We start from the raw sequence: 20,854 nt of genomic DNA, 5'->3' as shown, positions 1-20,854 counted from the left end.
CCTGTATTATCCAGTAGAATACCTAATATAATTGATTCATATACATTAGAGAATAACCATAATTCAGAAAACCCTATTCACGAATGTCAAACAATAAGAAAAGTACACGATATAACTGATTCATGTGGATTGGAAAAGAACTATAATTTGGAAGAGCCTATTCACACAACAGAAGAAGTAGACGATAAACTAGTATGTGTTGGGTCTCAACAGTTTAACATCCAAGAAATCATCAGTGAAGGATCGGCCAATTCGATTCAAGATCGAATAATAAGCCTACTGGAAATACAACCTCTAGAAAGAATGGCGATATACGAATTATTGAATGAAGAAGAACCGTGCGAATGGACAGAAATGAAAAAAGCGCTCAGCGAAGTCGCCTACTTGAGTGACAATAAGTATTACTTGAGACCGAGCTGGAAGAAAGTGAATTTCAAAATCCCAGTGAAAGAAACTGCAAAGACCATCAAACGAAAGCCTGTATTATCCAGTAAATTACCTAATATAATTGATTCATATACATTGAAAAGTAACTATAATATGGAAAGCCCCATTAACGAATGTCAAGCAACTGGAGAGGTACACGAAAGAGTATCTTGTGTTGCATCTCAGCAGTTAAACATCCATAAAGAAGAAATCATGATTGAAGAATCAGCCACACAGCTTCAAGACCGAATAAGAAGTCTACTGAAATTACAGCCTCTGGAGAAAATGGCTATTTACGAATTATTGAATGAAGAAAAACCTTGTGAATGGGCAAAAATGAAAGAAGCACTCAGCGAAATCGCCTACTTGAACGACAATAAGTATCACTTGAGAGCGAACAGGAAAAAAATTATTCTCGAAGTTCCAGAGAAACAGAGTAGAAAAACTGTCAAACGAAAACCGGTGTGGTCCAGCAAAATATGTCATATTATTAGGTTATATGCATTGGAAAATTCTTATTGAACTTCTCTCCTATTTATATCGGCTTTTCCCCTTCATTCAACTAATTTGAGATTATTATCAAATTATAATTCAATATATTAATATTAGATTATAATTAAAATTTTGTTGAACGTTTTCTCTGTTTCTTTCATTTGTCGAACTTATTTTCTGAAAAATTTCAGTTTCAAATTAGCTTATTACTGCAGTGTCAATTATTGGTTATTTGAGAATTGGATGATCTTGAATTCTTTTCCATAGTATTCTACAAATTTTCTGAAAGAATAGAGGAATAATAGCGATCATGTAAACGAAGAAGCTTAGGTATAACAAAGTATGGTAGTTCAAATCCATATGAACATTTCTACAATTCATTGTAATCAGTTTTGATGACAACTATCTTGCATTCTCCCATCTTGAGTATTCTTGAGTGAAGCCCATGTTCCCTGATTTCTTTTTAGCAGAAGACATTTCTACAATAAATTGTTATCAGTTTTGGTGACAACTATCCTGCATCCCTAATTTTTTTTTTAACAAAAAAAGACTTATTTTATAACAAATGCTATTTGTTGAGAAATTCTTATTAAATCAATAGCAACATGATGAAAAAGATATGTTTTCGATATAACACTTTTAAAAACATCAATCACTCTTGAAATTATATCATTCACCTCAAAATACGTAAAAAAGTAAAAGTTTGAATTCAAAAACCATGTTTGATTCTTATAATAAAAAATGGTGAATAAACAAACCCTCATCATCATTGTATAAAGACAACAGTAGTCTTTATGCAATGCCTCCATCTATGACTTGATCATCCTCAGCAAAAAGTCGATCCATTTCTAGCACAAAAAGTTTGGGTTGCGTTTTAAAAAACTCAACTAACCTTTATTCCTTGAAGATGGTGTATAGCTTCTTCTTCTTCTTCTTCTTCTTATGTTAAGCCTGAGGCTTGTAAATTCCACTCTAATCCTCTATGGATGTAGACACCCAGGAGTCTTTCCAACGTTTGGGAGGTCTGCCTATGGGTCTTCTGGTATTTGGGATTCCGTCTCGGGCGATCTTAGCTATTCTCTCCGCGTTCATTCTGCTGACATGGTTGTTCCAGTAACGTCGTCGCGCTCTTCCCCATTTGACAATGTCTTGGACTTGGCATTCTTCCAAAATGGCTGTGTTCCTCTTCCTGTCCCTCAGTGTATATCCAGATATGGTTCTTAGTATCTTCATTTCAGTTGTTCTGAGGATGGACTTAGTTCTTTTGTTGTCTGCTCTGGTTTCTATGGCGTATGCCATGATAGGTCGGACACAAGTTTTGTAGATCCTGGTTTTTGACTGTTTACTCATATATTTGTTGTTGAATATGACGTCGCGGAGTGCACCTGCCATTCTACATGCTTTACTTGCCTGCTCACGAACTTCGTATGTTCTATCTTGGTTCGAAGATATCTGTACGCCGAGATAGCTAAATGTCATCACCTGTTCTATTGGTTGGTCTGCGACGACAAGTTTGCATCTTTTGGGTTCTTTGCTTATGACTAATGACTTTGTTTTTGTTGTTGATATTTGCATGTTGTATTTGCATGCTTCTAAAAAGAATGAATATAGCAGTCTCTGCAGGTCATCTTCGTCTTCAGCCACAATCGCTGCGTCATCGGCGTAGCAGATAATTTTTATAGCTCCTGTGCTGAGTCTGTATCCCACTCCAGAATTCTTGACGCGGTGTATTATTTGGTCCATTGCCTGGTCCTAAGTCCAGGATGAGAAAGGAGGAAGGTTGTCAGGCAAGGTTAGCTGCCTACCCGACGTAAAAAGCAACTATAGCTCAAAGCTCCAACTATATGGTGTATAGCAAACTCCATAATTGTTCATGAAAATTTACGTAATTAAAAGAATGGGCTTGTGGGAGCACTTTTCTAGAAAAATGTTTTCTCTAAAATTTCCTCGGTCGAAATCTATTTTCGACAGGTTTCATCTTCAACTTTTTTTTGGTAACGAAAGTTTGAAGTTTTCTCAAGTATGAAATGAATATCATCCCCTCTATTAAAGAAAAAACCTCCCTATTCATAATTAATATACTCAAAAACTTTTTTCTTCTGTTTTCAGATATACACTGATTGGGCCAATCATTATCTGGAGAAGGCGAGAAGTAAGAAGCGAGTTAATTCATTAGCTTCTGATTGTAGTGACGGAGTACTTCTTGCTGAAGTCATCGAGTCAGTCAGTAAGTAGTTTCGATAATTCGATATGAGTTTCTTTCAACCCACACAGCTTGAAAAATCATTGATGTTGTAAAATATTCACCTATTGTAGCTTGTCACATGAAGCTTCTAAATATTTCCTCACAACAGCTAGGCTGAGAATGATAATTTTTCCATATTCAAGTTGAGGTTAATAAATCGTGATATAACTTGAATCTTCATCTTCAGGAAAATGAACAACAAATTCAGCGAAGTAAGCTTGAAGAATACAATCTGCTGCTAGTTTGAACTTGTTCAAATTCAATATCGGATATAACAATTTATTGTTTCAAAATTTGTTGAATGCGTTTAAGTCTTCATCAGTGATTTTTTGCGACAATAGAAATCCAAAAACTTGAACTGAAATTTCACTTATGAGCGTTGCACCATAATTTATACCTAAACCTACCCATACACCAATGTTCTATCCCAGTGACTCAACAAAGATACATAAGTAATAATATTCTTTCGCTGTATTGTGATTCTTTTTGCTACACCCCTAACATCGGGTATGGCTGGTTCAACGGCGCCAACAGAGAAGACTTTCATAATATTCCGGGACCTGTGTAGGAATACACATTGTGGTTATTACAATGCAAATGGAACATGAAATAAATATTCAAATTACATGAAAATTGGAGTCGCCACTTGGAAGTACTCCCACGAATAGTCACTACGTAGATAACAGAGTCGCATCCACTCAGATTCAATATCTTGATTATCGTTATTTCAATATCTAGATGTTTTCAGTATTTAGTTTTCCATTTTATCCACGCCTAGAGGGAATCTAGCAGTAGTTTATTTTGTTCTGAGAGCACATACTCGAAGAAAGGATATTTAGAATTTAGAGAATGGATTTATGACCAATTGTCCAATGACTAGAAAACGGAAAATGTGACATGTCAATATCAGAATTGAGGGAGACATATTTGATTGTTTTTCGCTATCTTGTGGGTTCAATCCCTTAGAAGTAGTAGCTCCACGATAATTCGAATAAGGAACATATGGTGAGTGACACATCATTTTAAGGCTTAACATATTCCTATCTCAGACATTTGTCAAGAAATATTTCTGTTTTTTCACTATATAGAGGCTCTCAAAATCGCTTAGCTTCCAAACAATTGGAAATTTTTACCTCCTTTTATAAAGTCAAAAAACTTTTCCTTCAAAAAGGCCCATTTAACTGAACTCAATAACTTTATTGAGTTCACTGATTCTTACATCATATCCGCTACTGACATCGAATAAAGAATAAAGAGGCCATTTTAATTCAATTTCGTCGAGGTATGAGTTGTGTTGCTTTGACGAGGTCAAATGAAACCGAAACCATGGTCATCATTTACTTTTTCTCGATGAGATGGGATTTCTGTTGATACTTTGAGTGATGGTAGTGTATTAGTTCGGTTTAGATCGTAACATTTGTTGATTTAATATCAGCAGTTGTATCTGAATCTACGAAGAGATACCCACCTCTAACTCATGAAAGCGGGATGAAGAAATATGAAATTAAATCAGTTGTTTACAGTGATGGACTTCATTGTGTGTCTCGTTGATCCTACGCATTGAATTTCTCCTTATTCACTCTGAATGACAAGTATACAGACATCAAATTACATTACTGTAAGAAATTCAATTCAAAATGCGTAGGGGAGGCAATTCCTTTTCGTAGGGGTTGCCGAGAGTGTGATAGGTAAATGTAATATCCTTAGCGAAGTTGACGATTGACGTTAATTTTTTTGACTTTGCAAAACATGATGAAGATTCCCAATCGTTTCGACGATAAGCTATTTAGACAGACTGTATAATGAAAAACTAGAATGTTACAATATGTCTTTGATAAGGACCTATTAAGATTTGCAATGATGCATTCAGCATATGTTCCCTGTTCAAATTATCGTAGAGGTGGCTGAGAATAGCCACCCTAAGGAGGAGTTAAGTATTTTTAAAAAAATATATTTTTTTTACAGTGTGCCAAAAAATCCCCGACATCAATAGGAAGCCAAAAACACCAGCTCAAATGGTAAGTACCTAAATACGACAAGAATACCAGATTCATAAAAAAAACTCGTTCATTGTTAATTTCGCACCCACAAAGGTATCAGTATGAACGATTAATTTCGCTTCAAGGTTCAGGTATACTGAACAGAATAAAACACATTTGAAAAACTGCAGAAACGCATGAAAAGATGATCACTTTTATGTCATCTCTTGCTAATTTATACAAATTTATTACAAAATAAGGCACAAAATTCGTATTTTCGATATTTACAGAAAATGATTGAACAAGATCAGTTTTTTTTCGAATTACTCTACTTTTCATGTAGAATTGTGGATTTTGCCGAGTAGGTAACTTCTACAAGGGGTGGAGGGTTAGTTTTAAAATTGCAACCCTAACTTTTTGTGTTTGTCATTGATGAGGTTTTTACCACAACTGTTTTATCATAGGAATGAATGGTTGAACGGAAGGAAGTCGAATTCTAATATCAACGACTTAAGTTCATTGTTGATTTCAAAGTGAAGATGAAAAAAGGTATCAATTACATTTATTTCTTCAATTGTGATTTCATTTCAGGTGATTCTGTCACAAAAATTTGCTATTTGAAAAACTCGACTGCACCATAAGTTCATGATAAACTACTCAATTTTACATGGAATGTTTTGTAATATGAAGTAAAATTTGACAGCATTTTTATCTACACAATAGTAGGTACATAGTGAAGATGAATTTTCTGCTTTACCTTCTACTCACTTTGTATAGAATTCATTGCTAGGGATATTTTGACATTTGAATTAAATAGTAAAATATTGATGTCTTAATTCTTCTATCATTTCCTTGTTTACGTTTATACCGACCGACAAAAAAGTGACTAATCCCCTGAGAACAGCATTCTCCGATACGAAAGGACCACCCTTAATCAACATATTACATTTCCCGTCAATGCCATAACTTCCACGTATATCAAAGACATGGGAACATCTGAGAATATTTAAATAAGGACTGTTTAAAACCAGATTAACGAAGCTACATCGAAACCGACAAAACTAAACGTGGGTGTTCGGTGCCATGTAAGGATTTAAATTTATGTCCCCCGGAACCCACCGGCTAGTAGGCCTGAGAAAAATTGATCTGTAATAAATAGACTTATGAACTGACTTATCTCACCATGAATATTCTCATTTAGAAATTCGAAAAGAGTCTTCAGTGAAATCTCTTGAAATTTCAGTTGAGGGAAATCATTGTCGACTTGTATATTTTTTTCGAATTCAGTAGCTATCCACAGAATGAATAAAAACAAATATTCCATCCTACTATGCACTATGAAGTCCTCTGCTGACAAATTGGCAATAATTGTTTTCGCGAACCAAATGAGTTATATCTGTCGACCATATTCTCCTTAATATTAGTCTGATATTTCACTTATCTGCATAGCTTCTCAATTTGATGAATTAATGTAGCGAAATATTCGAATTAATATCGCAATGAGACTGGCATTTGGTGTATCTAATCTCGGAAATGACTTCATAAGTGTCAATTAGTCAATTACTCTCCTTAATGTGGCTTTATCGGGTCAGATGCAAAATATAATTTCGTGAAATTCTCTTGGCATTAACGTTCGTGATTAATGCTTTTGGAAGATATTTCAATTGCTTATTCGAAGGGAGAATAGGAATATCTGTCAAATCTGTCAACTTGATTTTACTAGAGGTATCTTTTTTTCAATGCATAAACTGTTTTTTTCGAGTTGCAATTTTGGAAATAATGGCAACACTGAAAGAATTTTTCGATTCCTTTCAAATATATCAAGCCATTTATCTATTTTGCAGATGAATCCTGAACATCTTTGTCTGGGTTTATAATTTTAGTACAGGTTCTCATATGAAGGTTTACCAAACAAACAAATTCGAAATTTGGTTAAGTTTCAGCTGAAAAAAACTGTAAAATCCCTGTTCATAAATTGTCAAAAAACAAGTAAGTTTCAATATATAGGTATGGATTTGGCTCGTATTTATATTTTTGATTGGTGAACTGTATAGCTGTATTCCATTGGTTTTCTTTAATGCCATTCATTTTCTGAATACTAAGAAAAAGTTAAATATCGAAGTTTTGATGACGGTGTTGTAAAATTCTAACGTTCTTTGAAAGGTTTTTTGTGCCATCAGAACTGTAACTCATTCTGGAACGAATTAGAGCTTAATAGCAGGCAGGATGAAAAAATTACACAATAAATTCTCTACACCTCTTAGTACAATAATGGATAACGAAATGTTATGCCATCGCCTTAGGTGAGGCAAGTTAGCTGGGAACCTGTTACCGAATAACGTTTTGTGTGTATACCGAAGATACCGCTGTTTTGTTAGCTACCTGATTATTAACGTTTACTGAGGACCCATCTGATCGATTTTTTTTTGTTCGTCAGATGATCTCTTTTCAGTAATATATTTAATTATCCCGATACTCAATTATAACGGCCCAATATAGAAACTGGATTTGGTATAGTCGGGTGTATCAATGAGGAATTGGGTTAATAAATTGGTGTCCCATCAATGGAATTCCTGCAAATGGTCACAGAGAGTTTAAAAATGGGTAAGTCATCGGGAATCTTGACTCTACTCACCTGATTAAACCATAGACATAGAGCATGGAAAAATTCAAGTCTCAGGAATATTTGTTTTTTTTTTATTATCTAGTTGTTCTATATACATGGAAAGTACAAGAGATCTTTGTTCAAGTATATTTATTTTTGGTGTCAAAGAAAATTAAATTGTTGACAAATAACATGCAGATGCTCGGGAATAGTTAGTTGGTTATCTTTTTGGACTAATAGTTGAAGACTTTACATTTGTTTGATCTAGGAACACAAATCTGTATTATCTGAACGTTTATATTGTAAAAATTTTAGCAGGAAAATAATTCTGTCTGCAATATCATGCTTTGTTTTTATAAAATCAATAGATTTTTGAATTTTGAAAATTAAATTAAATTTCCCAATAGAACGGAATTCCTTGTTATTCCCTTCACTCACTATCTTCCTGGTTGTAGAAACATGTAGCTAAAATATAAGTCGTTCAGATTCATATGAAACATAATTTTAATTTACTTACATCGAATATGTTCGATCTAGAAAATATCGAGACCATAAATAAATCATCCTGAGCGACAAACCAAAGTAGGGTTTTGTTTTGTGATCAGGGTGTTATTTTTCATCTGAACATTGTTTGGAATTTAGAATCAATTGATATCAATGAAATACGCTGTTGTGTTTGCTATATTTTTCATTTGAAATTCATAAAGAGCTATGATAGGAATTGAAGATTATGGACAACGAATAGGAGTTTGAATATAGGAAACAAAAGCTTGTGGTCATCTGTCATCTGTTATCTGTTATACGTCAAAGGTGTTATTTCGGTGCAATTCATTGTTTCGAAATGATTAAATTAGTTGAATCTTTACTATTTATATCAGAAATTAATATGAACCAAATTTCAATATATGTATTATATAATATCATCATAGCATACACATTTCAGTTCTTCACATATTAGTTACAGACTTTTGAGATTCACAATTTAAAAAAGGAACCCGACAGAAGTATGCAGAACCTGTAGAGTTTCTTTATCTTTATTTTTTTTTTATGATTTTTTTTTATGATATGGTTTCTTTATAACACAATATACAAATTCATTAATGAATGAACAAAAGACTCAGAGCAGGTTTCACAAAACTTTGACGCTCGATCAACGATTTGACAGTTATTCGATTACCAAAACGAAATTAGTAAAAATTTTTCATTTCTGTATATATTTTAGAAGTAACAATTGAGAATCATTGAATAGACTATAAAGATCATAATTTTACCTAAATAAGCCCTTCATGCAAGGGATGCATCCTGCATATAACAACTTACGTAGAGGTCCAAGTAGTTCTCAACTGATTTGCAGTGAAATGTTTATTGCACATGGTGTAGTGTTTGTTCAAGTCATTGTCTTTACACCCTGAAAATTCTATCCACTTGGGAGTATTCAAAATGAAAATCAATGAATGGTACGAGTTTTAATATTTATATTTTCATTTTCTTTAGTGAAGTAAAAAACTTGATATACGAAAATCCTTTTCATTTGATTCACAGTTCTTCACCATGCAATAATTTTCGAACCACGTTTTGAGATTTTAACCAAGAAAATACACAAAAAACGGTGCGAGAATCAAAATGGCGATCTGAAATCTCACTAATCATTCCTAGTGACACATTTGAACCACCAGATGACGCTCATGCACATTTAGTCACTTCTTTTCCAATCTTCCCAACTCTATAATCTTAGGGTTGTGGCAACGTCGTTTGGACATTAACGACATTTCAAGGATGCCAACCTTACTCTGTTCTAAGTTAGTTAGAAAAATTATTGCACGGCCAACTGAATGGAGTAGAGTCATTCGGGGCAACTGTGCGCACTTTTGCCTTTCAAGCCATACCCTGTTTCAAATTTGAAGCTAGGAAAATTAAAACATATTCATAAGATAGAGAATTTTCTAATCTATAAGAAAACATCAGAAAGCAAACAAACGAAAACGTTTTCTTTCCGCAAAAAAGAATTTAATAGAGAAAGTCGGAGTGCGTTCACATGCCCCGTATTGCGGGTAAGTGTGCGCACCCTCACGGGGTAAGTGAACGCAGTGCTTAGTGAACCACACAATCAAAACAAATTACAAAATAATGTCATCAAAAAGTTACAATATTAGAGAAATGCTGTTTATTGTCAATACAGAAGCCCTTTTTTACAAGCAGTGCATTATTGTTCGTGCCACAATTCTTGGTGAACACAACACTTGATACATTCCCCTGTTGGTGGCTCTTCATATTTTTCTGAACAAATAGGACAATATTGATCGAGTCTTAACCAAGAAAATAAACAATGTCATAATTTATTCCTCACTGAACTAATGTCCATATAATGAATCTATGCGCACACTTACCCGCGCACACTTTCCCCAGTAAGCCAAAATTTGAATAATTGACGTTCTTATAGGGTTGAGCAGCTAAGAGAACCTAAAATTTTTTATTATATATTTAGGTTAATATGCCCATGATAGAAATAAAATATTGTTTAACACTGAGGGACTCGGAACTTGGACCTGGCAGAATGTGCAGAGATGCTAAAAATTAACAAGAAAACTAGTGAATTTGATTGATTGCAAATAAAAAGTTAAAGAAACGTGGCACGGTGCACTCCTATGAAAAACTAATATGGCGATTCTGCGCCCTTGCTTTACCCAAATGAACCCCTCTTTCATACATTGCATAGTCGAGATATACGCACTGCGCACATTTACCCACTGCGCTCAGTTACCCCGAATGACTCTATAATAGATATGTTTATAAACCTATTGTTTATTATCCTGACTTGAACAAATGTACAGGGTGTCCCAGGTTTATTGGGAATATATTCGGATTTAGGTTCAGTACCTCAAAATAAGACGAGAAGATCCTATGGATTTATTCAATTTATCAGAGGGACAGAGATAAACAAATTAAATTTTGCAATGGTATTTTCAGTTAGAGATGCGCCTTGAACTAATTTTTCACTGATTTTCCATAGCCGCATAGGGATGAAATCGGCAACCATTTTTATCTTCCACCATAACTTTTCATTCAGACTCATCGAAAAATATGTAGGTACTGAAATTACCATTTTTTTCTGGAAACTTCATTGCCTTTTAACTGCCCTCGTAAAAGAATAAATTAGATCCTTTGGTCTGTTTTTGAACATCACATCAGCCTATTCCTCATTGGAAAATTTTTTGGCATAATTTGTGCCAAATGAACTACACAACAAACTAAATCTTTAATACTATTCTGAAGATAATGGCGGCTTTTGGCTTTTGGTTGTTCAAAACAAAGCCTAGGATATATTTATCCTTACGGAAATACTATCATTCGTACGGTAAAAACAATAAAAATTATTTTTTCAATGCATAATTTTTGTTGATATTTGAAGCCTGTGGCCTGTGAAAAGTTATTGTAGAATGTCAAAAAGGGTTGTCGATTTCACCCCTCTAAGCTAGAAGGCATTAACTACACCTCTATTCGAAAAATATCTCTGCAAACTTTTTTCTAATAAATTCATTGATACTGGGTGTTCTGTTTTTTCATATATATCACTTAGTATACATCGAATCCTGCGTTCTTCGAACCCTCTAGGATAGTGTTTCTCGGGAAGCCAGATTACTCATGTTGGCTTTTTCCGGAAAATGCGTCCTCCACGATCTAATTGTGCCGAATCATCTGCAAGAAGCTCACGGCGACGTGCACCTACAAGAACAATTGTTATGCGTACCCACGCTTTATCACTCATATCTCGACTTGGTGGGGACCCCGATACCCATATCCTTCGTGGAACCGGCACGAGATGACAGCAACACGTGCACCAGGGCACGACCATCTCAACAGCGTATTCGCCGCGTGCTCTTGGTCAGTCTGCGACCTGGTGGGCTACCTCGACGGACTCGAGGACCGCTGATAAGGCGCGCGTTCCGCTAAGTTCCTGTCGAAATCGTGATCGGCCGAACTATTCGATCGTTTCACATCGAAATACTGTTATGCTCTATTTGTTGGTTCGATTGTGCAGTTCTGGATATTTGGATCTTGATTAGGAGGTATGTTGAGATGGGGTGGTGGGACACTTGGTGAAGAAACGGAAGCAGATGAGGGTTCCTGTTATCTGTGTAATTCAATAAGCAATCTTCGATTTTTAAGAAGCAAATACTTCAGTCTCAGAAAAGCTGGTTTGGTGGCAATGATGATATGAAAAGATTAAGAACAGAACCTTACTTTTCGCCTTTTCTTTTCTCCATGATCAGAAATGATTGAATCAATAAATAGGCGAAACTGGGAGAAACCTCATTCAAACATCAATACTTCTCCTGATTAATTGAAATTAAAAGCTTCGAATGAAAACAGAGTCTATCAAACAATTTGTCCCTTTATTTATTTCCTGAACTCACTTTATCACGACAAAATTCAGTAGCTAGTCTAAGATTTATAGAAACCACTGGAAAACATTGAGTAGTCTGAATAAAAACGTTGAGGCTACAAATTCAACGATCTACCGGTAGATTTGGGTGACTTAGGACAGTCAGTTTGTTACTTATCATTTATGAGTGGAGGGACAGACTTATAAGATTGTGTAGCGCATCCTCGGTTAGTTTAACAAATAATTCCTGTTGAGTTTGCCTAGACCACAGCGTTTGAATTGACGGGAAAAATTTACGAATTCAGGAGAGTAAAAGCGCGTTTTTTTATGGCCCTTATAGTTTCTAGTGTCCTGTACATGTGTTTCACTATGTGCATGTGTAATTTTTTTCTGGATACGTGGGATATTAGGATATTAGATTGTCATGAAACAAGATTGTTTACAAATCAAACGGCAACACGGATCTCATTCATTTATTTTGTTGTTTCATAGGGTGACTTGGGAAAATGCCGAATAGATACAAGCGGCGCATTGGTAGAAGGAAATATGCCGATTTTTCGCAGGATATTATGTATTATTTACGTTTTTTCCACAAAGAAATCAAAGTTCCACTTGATGACTTTGTCATCAAGGTGATTTTTGGTGAAACGCTTCCTTTTGACCTTCTGTTGAAAAATAAAGCCTCACCTTCAAATACACCCTGTATATTGAAATAATACAAAATAAGTGTATAATGCGGTATTTGAAATAAAATCATGCCTTAGTCTCTCCACCGCATCGCACAAAACACTTTTCAGATCAGCTGTGAGCAAACTAAGTGAGGATGCAAAAAAAATGATCAATTCTCGATCCTGTTCAATATGTTTTTCCTAAAGTTTGCAATCGAACCGACTTACGAACGCAAAATTGTCTGTGATTCAGAGGAAATTTATTTCATCCTTCGAAATAAGACGGTGCGTTACGATCTTCGATAACATCCTACCCAACAATACTTTTTATTCTTTTTGCATTTGGAACGGGAGCGACCAAAAACACCGTATAGCCACTCTGAAAGACGTAAAACGTTATGAATAAATAACGAGGAGTGAATAAGTTATATCCCCAAGTTCCCGGTTATAACTTCTCTCTATGTTCTTTCTAAACTTGAAAAGACCGACGACGTTATTTCCATTGCTAATGCGAAGACTTCCTTATCCATTACGTGATTTCATTTCCTGATATATTTCCAGATTACGACGTGATCAGCGGTAGGTGAAACCTGAATTAATATCTTCGCTGGATATTGTTCCAGATTGATTTTTCTAATGGCCAGCACAATTCTCTCATACAATACATTGATGGATGATTGCCAGGTACATTATTCGCATTCGCACAACAAAAGCAGTATAATTTTTTGACGATACTGCATTTATGGTGGCTAACCCTGAATATTCTACTAAAAAAAAATATTACATAAATGCACACAAATTTGAGTAGTTATTACATGTTCCAAAATAGTGTTGGTCTTTCATTCAACTTTTTTGAGCAACCCCTACTTAATTACAGCTCTCTATAGATGAAAAACAATTTTCGATAGCTTGACTCATTTTCAACAAATGTAGTTTCTTTGAAATTTCCCCCTGAAATTACCTGACAATTTAAATTATATTTTCTTATTTTCCATAGCCAAAATTATCTTAGGGAATATGCGATAATCTTGATGTTGGCTATCAAAAAATATTACTGAACACAGTAACAGTTGGAAAATGAAAAAGTGTAATGACTACACTCTTAAAATAAACTATTTACCATTTTTCCCTCTTCTTCAAATGCTTTGGTACTATACTATAAAAGCATTCTGAAAAAATATGGGATTCATGATTTACTGTAAATTTTTTTTCATATGATGTCGAAAATTTCAGTTACTGAGTTTGAAGGATGTTTTGTACGAAAACAAAACTCGTTATAATGTAATGAAGGAATTCCATTCTGGTGCTATATAATTTAAGTTCGCGTGAACATTATTACACTAATGTTATATCTTGGCCTCCAGCCTCCAGAATAAACTCTGGATCACGGTTACCTAATAGTGAATACTTGTTATGATATACGAGTAGTAATGATGTTAACATTACTGAATTATATGGAAATTGAAAGCTTACAGAGATCTTTGTCATTTCATTTGAATTGTTCGACGATGAAACAATAGCCCCAGCAAGTCTATTTTTTCAATATTTTGACTATAGATTCGACCCAAATGAATTCACAGAATTGAAAGGTGTGCTGGTGATCATTTTGAAAACTCGTTATATGAAAGCTCCTTTGAAAGCTGTCGCTAGCCGTCTTACGTCCAGTTTCATAATCAAATTTAAAGTCACTTTAGGCTTAAAGCTTCCTTTACCGTCATTTTTAGTAGGGTTAAAGGAAGCTTTATAATTAAAGGTACTTTAGATTTGATTATGAAACCGGCCGTTCGAAAATTTTCTTGTATTCTACAGAAGAAGGTGTCTAGCCTTTGATACTTCCATCGGAAAAGATTGTAAGATTGGACAAATGAAGTAATAACTGAATTGAAGACTTGTTGGGTTAAAAAAAGACAGTGTCGGCTAGAGACGTAATAGAATTGTAATTGTATAGATGCTGCACATAAAGAGTGTTAGTCCAGTTCAGGGCCGAATCAATTTGTCGTTTCAAGGATAGGTAAAGTTGAAAATTCCAAATTTCACTCATCAAATTTTTGGTTAGAAGAGTAGGCTTTTTTTCAATTGTGACTCGAATAAACAATTCGAAGTAGATTTGGGTGACTTGGGACGATTGTGTCATATTTTGAAAACACTGATCTAAAAGAGAAGTTTGAATTTGCTGTATGACTCAGGACTATCGATTAGAATATATATCATGGGTCAGAATTCGGATATAAATTTTGAAAAAAATTAAATATACTTGTCCGAAGTCACCCACAGATTTGGGAGGCTTGGGACAGAAGTTAAATTGATTTCTGAACTCTCAAATAAAATAGGTGACTTGGGACAGTGTATAGTTTAAAAAAATTATACTTCGTGATTATATAGTTGAAATTTGGTAAAGAATGATAAACCCCTATTACAGCGAAAGTAAATATATTGCCACTCAATATATTGCAACTCAAGTAAAAAAATTGAACAAAACAAGGGAACCTTGATTTCTTTGTGGAAATAACGTAAATAATACATAATATCTTGCGAAAAATCGGCATATTTCCTGCTACCAATGCGCCGCTTGTATCTATTCGGCATTTTCCCAAGTCACCCTATGAAACAACAAAATAAATGAATGAGATCCGTGTTGCCGTTTGATTTGTAAACAATCTTGTTTCATGACATATCTAATATCCTAATATCCCACGTATCCAGAAAAAAATTACACATGCACATAGTGAAACACATGTACAGGACACTAGAAAGTATAAGGGCCATAAAAAAACGCGCTTTTACTCTCCTGAATTCGTAAATTTTTCCTGTCAATTCAAACGCTCTGGTCTCGGCAAACTCAACAGGAATTATTTGTTAAACCAACCTAGGATGCGCTACACAATCTTATAAGTCTGTCCCTTCACTCATAAATAGTAAGAAACAAACTGACTGTCCCAAGTCACCCAAATCTACCGGTAGATCGTTAAATTTGTAGCCTCAACGTTTTTATTCAGACTACTCAATGTTTTCAAGTGGTTTCTATAAATCTTAGACTAGCTACTGAATTTTGTCGTGATAAAATGAGTTCAGGAAATAAATAAAGGAACAGATTGTTTGATAAACTCTGTTTTCATTCGAAGCTTTTAATTTCAATTAATCAGGAGAAGTATTGATGTTTGAATGAGGTTTCTCCCAGTTTCGCCTTTTTATTGATTCAATCATTTCTGATCATGGAGAAAAGAAAAGGCGAAAAGTAAGGTTGTGTTCTTAATCTTCTCATATAATCCCAGATCGGGAATTGATCTTTTTTTTTCATCCTCACTTAGTTTGCTCACAGCTGATCTGAAAAGTGTTTTGTGCGATGGGGTGGAGAGGCTAAGACATGATTTTATTTCAAATACCGCATTATACACTTATTTTGTATTATTTTAATATACAGGGTGTATTTGAAGGTGAGGCTTTATTTTTCAACAGAAGGTCAAAAGGATGCGTTTCACCAAAAATCACCTATACAAAACTTTCAAAATGACAAATTTGAAAAAAAAAATTGAAAATGATTACTGAAATAGATCCTAATACGACCTTAGACCGTTTGTTAGCTGAATTATCGCAATGGGAAAAAACTTTTTCCTCTGATTCGACCATGTGGTTTCGTTTAGGATATTAGCTCGTTCGATATTCACGTGGTAATGAAAATGAAAACTTAGGATTGCCGAATTGTTCTCATTATTTTTAGTAACACGATTTTATGAAATGGCTCATTTCGATACCAACTGACAGAAGAGACTTAGGACACAAGTGTAATAAATAGAATACTACTTCAAAATCTCACCACTAGAATTCCTCTAAATTATTCACAAATTTTTTCACAATGGGCATCACAATCTTCTTGTTCGAACATTCCAACAATAGTCGTAAAAATGGGATGAAATGGGAAAACATCATAGCACCTAAATTGCACGATGCAACAATTATGATTCTCCCAAAAGTGACCTGATGCATCTAATCCGATGAACTTGGTACTGAACCATTCATTGTCCAGCCATATGTTTATGTTTTGTTTCGTTTTTGCGATGCCGGAGTCACCTTCCACAGTCCCGTACTTGCAATTCAATGAAATTTTGTCGAACCTCTAGGGGTTGTATCTCAGCCATCTTGGATATTTTATATAGACAATTTTTGGTTAAACGACTTATTTTGATGGGTTCTATCTTCTGTCGAAAAAAAAGCTTCACATTTGAAAACTGTGTTTAATGGAAAAGTAAATGAAGATGTTCTTTTTAGAATACAAAATGCAGCCTAATCTATATAACTGTTAATTTCTATTTGTTTCAAAGTGCACTTCCTGTTCTTCATATGACAATGCCACACGTAATGCGTCATTGAAAAGTGCCATTGTCAGGATATTTGATGCATGCTTCTATTAGATGTAAATTCCTCAAATTTAACATATTCGTGAAATGTCCATGGAAATTTCTCATATTAATAATGGAATCAGCGAATGCATTGAAAAATGGAAAAATCCTATTCAGAAAAGTCTACATATAATTACTTGAAGGTTTCGTCAAATTTTCTAAAGAGAGGATCGCGTAGTAAGACTTCTACAAAACAATAATTAGGTATAAAATGATATTGTTATTCTCAGTATGAATAACTGGATTGTTATTGTGTTATGTAATATTTTTTTGGCATTCAAGTATGCTAGAATTAAAGTGAAACGTTACTATTGCAATTTTTCCGAACGGAGCTGGGTAATTTTTACTAGAAATGGCGAAATAATAAAATGAAAGTTTTCAAGTGTAATTACCATGAAACAATCATCACTAATTTTGTTGTTTTGTTACATACTCTATCATCAATTTTCATTGCCGAAAACATCATAGTTTCCACGAATAAAGTTTCACTAGGAAGAAACTTATTCATCTGGGTATAGAAGCGAATAGTAACTATTATAAACAATTTCACACCAACATTTATTATCTCTGGTCTGGATTTCTTCACGCCGCTGGAACGGAAAAAATTAATTGCCTTCATTTCATCTCAACGTTTCGACTAATTCGACAAAACGTTTTTCATCACCTGAACAACAATTCTCGGCGGAAAATTCCATAAATTTCACGCCATCATGATTCTCACCTTGCCGTTGTATAATTCCACTAGCATATCTATTTCAATAAAACTGTTCACAAAGTGTCCAAGTATTGAATGGCTCGTAAATTTGACCGACTTGTTCAGCCAATCCATAAATGGTAAACGGCTTACCTATATTCGTAGTCTCACGCTATGAGGAGGAAAAAGCCATATCAACAACATGAACATCGGGCTTAATGGGTCAGTGTTTCGTCAAGTACAGTTGAGCGACAGAACCCCTCTGTCGATCCAGTAAGTTCGTTTTTTAATTAGCGGATGAAAGATTAATCCTCAGTTACCCGGAAATTATTTTCAAGGGTTTCATTACTGCTCAGATAGCGTTCGGTTGTTTGCAGTTTGTCGATTTCCTCCACCTTTCGAGTTGTGTCATTTGTGCATTCTCGTTGCGAGTGAAAATTTATTCACTTCCCCACAGAATCTGCACTGAGCAAACTGAATTACGTATAGTTGGGGAGCCCAAGATGAAAATTCGGGATTTACTCGAGCGTGTCACATTAATATAAGGGGGGATACCTTGGACCCTGTAGAGTACCTCTACAAAAAATTAGACCTGTATGTGGAAATTGTCTAGGACAGCCTGTCAGAATTGTGATATATGTGTCAGATTAAGATATATGTGGTTAATTACATGTTGAAAAATATACATTCTCCTAATCTGACAATTTAAGCGTGACGAAAATGTGTGGGAGGGCGCCAAACTAGCAAAAAAAAAACGTCACATGTACATTCTCGAGCGCGGTAGCTTTTTTCAATTTGAAGCTAATGATTCAGGAATGAAGGAAAAAGTATAATCTGGCAGTTTCAGCAAGCCGAAACAATAAAAATTGGCCACAAAAATCAGTTTTTTTTGAATTATCCCCTCTCCTGGGCTTCAAATTGTTTTGGCATTCATTATAAAAGTTGTAGAGCATAACTTTTTCTACAAATTTTGTCAGAAGCAATATTTTCTACCTTTGAACGTTTCTGAGATATATGACGATTAATGTGTTTCTACATTGACCTTGGCCTTTCGCATGTGTGGCTAAGCTCCTCGCCATTATCACCTTCTAGCCCAAAAACGGTTGGGGGTTAAAAAAATTGCTTCAGACAAAACTTGCATAGAATTTTATTATCTACAACTTTCATAGTCAATACAGAAACGATCAGAGGTACAGGAAGGGAAATATCTTGAAAAAATGCCTTGATATCATCTTCAAACTGTCAGATAAAGAAAATCCCCCCCAATTATTGCCAGATTAATGGGTCAACACGTCTGCAACACCGAGATTAACCATCTGTATGAAAATCTAACGCTCTCGAGTTTGTACAAGTAACGATTTTTCTTACATTTTCAAATGACCGCTGTGACCTTGCGTCACGTCCGAAATCGTCATTCCATTGAAAAGTAGCTTCTTTGGGGTCCAATTAACATATCTAAAAATCTGGCACGCTCGAAAAATTTTACCAGCACCACGACAAATGTCAAATTATCATGAATTTATTATCAGAGACACGTAGGAAAAATACAGTGTCTTAATCTGACACGTGCGGGTATGTACACTTGACTATTTTTTTTTACATCTTTGAGACCCTGCAGAAGCTTTCCCCACCGCTTAAAGTGCATAAATCATAGAACTTTTTTTCTTTCAACCATCTAATCTTCAAAATCCACTAGGTCTCCACGATGCTCGAGTAAAACCCGATTTAGCATCGTCGGCTCCCCAACTATTACACGAAACTTGAAAAAGCCGAAACACTTGCCGACTTGTAGAGAGTTGGCTCTAATAGTAGCCGAAAAACCAAAAACTCAATAGTCACTGGGTGTTCTTATTCAACTGTCTTCAATTTCACTTTTATTCTCGATATTTGTGTCACATGAATTTTCTGATAATTTGCGAATTGATTGGTTACATTCCATCGTGTGATTTTTTTCATCCTCACTGCTTGAAAAGTTATATTTCAATATTTGTGTGTTTCTTACATTACTGACAAGGCTTAAATACTTTGGAAATGTGGAATCAGTGCACATGTCATTGACTTGTCTTAGTTCTATTTTTGGTTTCCAACTTTTATAGGCTAATTAACTAATTTTACGGTGTGTAAAAACTACATGCTTTATTTATTTGTCTACATCCGTTCGTTGTTTTGTGGTGGGCAGTGAATTCAAGGAATAAATGGATGCTAATGATGAACTCATCTGTATACATCAAATCTGAGAGCACACTGATGTAACACCATTAATTTTTCACGGGGGTTGACACCTACGCCCCCTACAGAATATTCAATAGATGTGACTAGTTGATTTCACACTGAAATAACACTACTCAACCATCAGAATATGTTATTCATGATTTTCCACCCATCATAACAGAAGTGTTCTTGGTGTCGTTCTTGAGATTGTCTTTGTGGTCCTGCCGTATTTCTCAGATGTACTTTTCTCAAAGCAATGTTGCCTAACAACTAAAAGAGTGCATTATTTCTGAACCATTTTTTACGAACAATTTTATCATATCAGATCTTGGGAAAGAAAACTCATAACAAGTTTAAAATAAAGACAGTTTTGTTCAAACGTATCTCAGAAAATGATTAAATCTAAAAACTATTTTTCAGCCAAATACCACTGTTCTTTCGAATGAACCTTCAAAATATTATTTTAGAGCCAAATAGCAAGAATCCCTATGAATTACCTGCTCATTGTTCTCTCACCTAACAGTGTGACAACGTCTAAGTTTTCCAACCGAATATTTTGAGGTAGTAAATCGCTCCATTTAAAGCAGCTTTGTGTTGGAAATCGCTGGTAAATTTTGCTTCATTGATGAATACTTCTCTTTCATACAGTATCCACAACATAACTGCTGCTTTATTTTGAACGAAAAAAATCCCATTGTGGTAGCAACCGGATATTGAATGGTTGTTGATATCGAATTCATCATTGTTTGCTGT

At 34.8% G+C, this 20,854-nt stretch overlaps 1 protein-coding gene across 3 annotated transcripts in view; it reads left to right on the top strand.

The window, feature by feature from the left end:
• Positions 1 to 20,854, top strand: part of LOC123315842 (protein sickie) — a 224,497-nt gene that overhangs the window by 88,013 nt on the left and 115,630 nt on the right. For 2 of the 3 annotated variants that reach the window (XM_044901723.1, XM_044901724.1), the window contains 2 exons: positions 3,028 to 3,145; positions 5,129 to 5,181. In XM_044901723.1, the coding sequence (XP_044757658.1) occupies positions 3,028 to 3,145; positions 5,129 to 5,181 (171 nt within the window). Of the gene's footprint in view, positions 1 to 3,027; positions 3,146 to 5,128; positions 5,182 to 11,585; positions 11,815 to 20,854 lie in introns of those variants that run through there. The other variant, XM_044901726.1, reaches the window with a different exon arrangement.

This window comes from Coccinella septempunctata, chromosome 6 (genome assembly GCF_907165205.1).
Source record: "Coccinella septempunctata chromosome 6, icCocSept1.1, whole genome shotgun sequence".
Taxonomy (NCBI): Eukaryota; Metazoa; Arthropoda; class Insecta; order Coleoptera; family Coccinellidae; genus Coccinella; species Coccinella septempunctata.
Note: the sequence above shows the minus strand (reverse complement) of the source record. Positions and strands in the feature narration are given on the sequence as shown.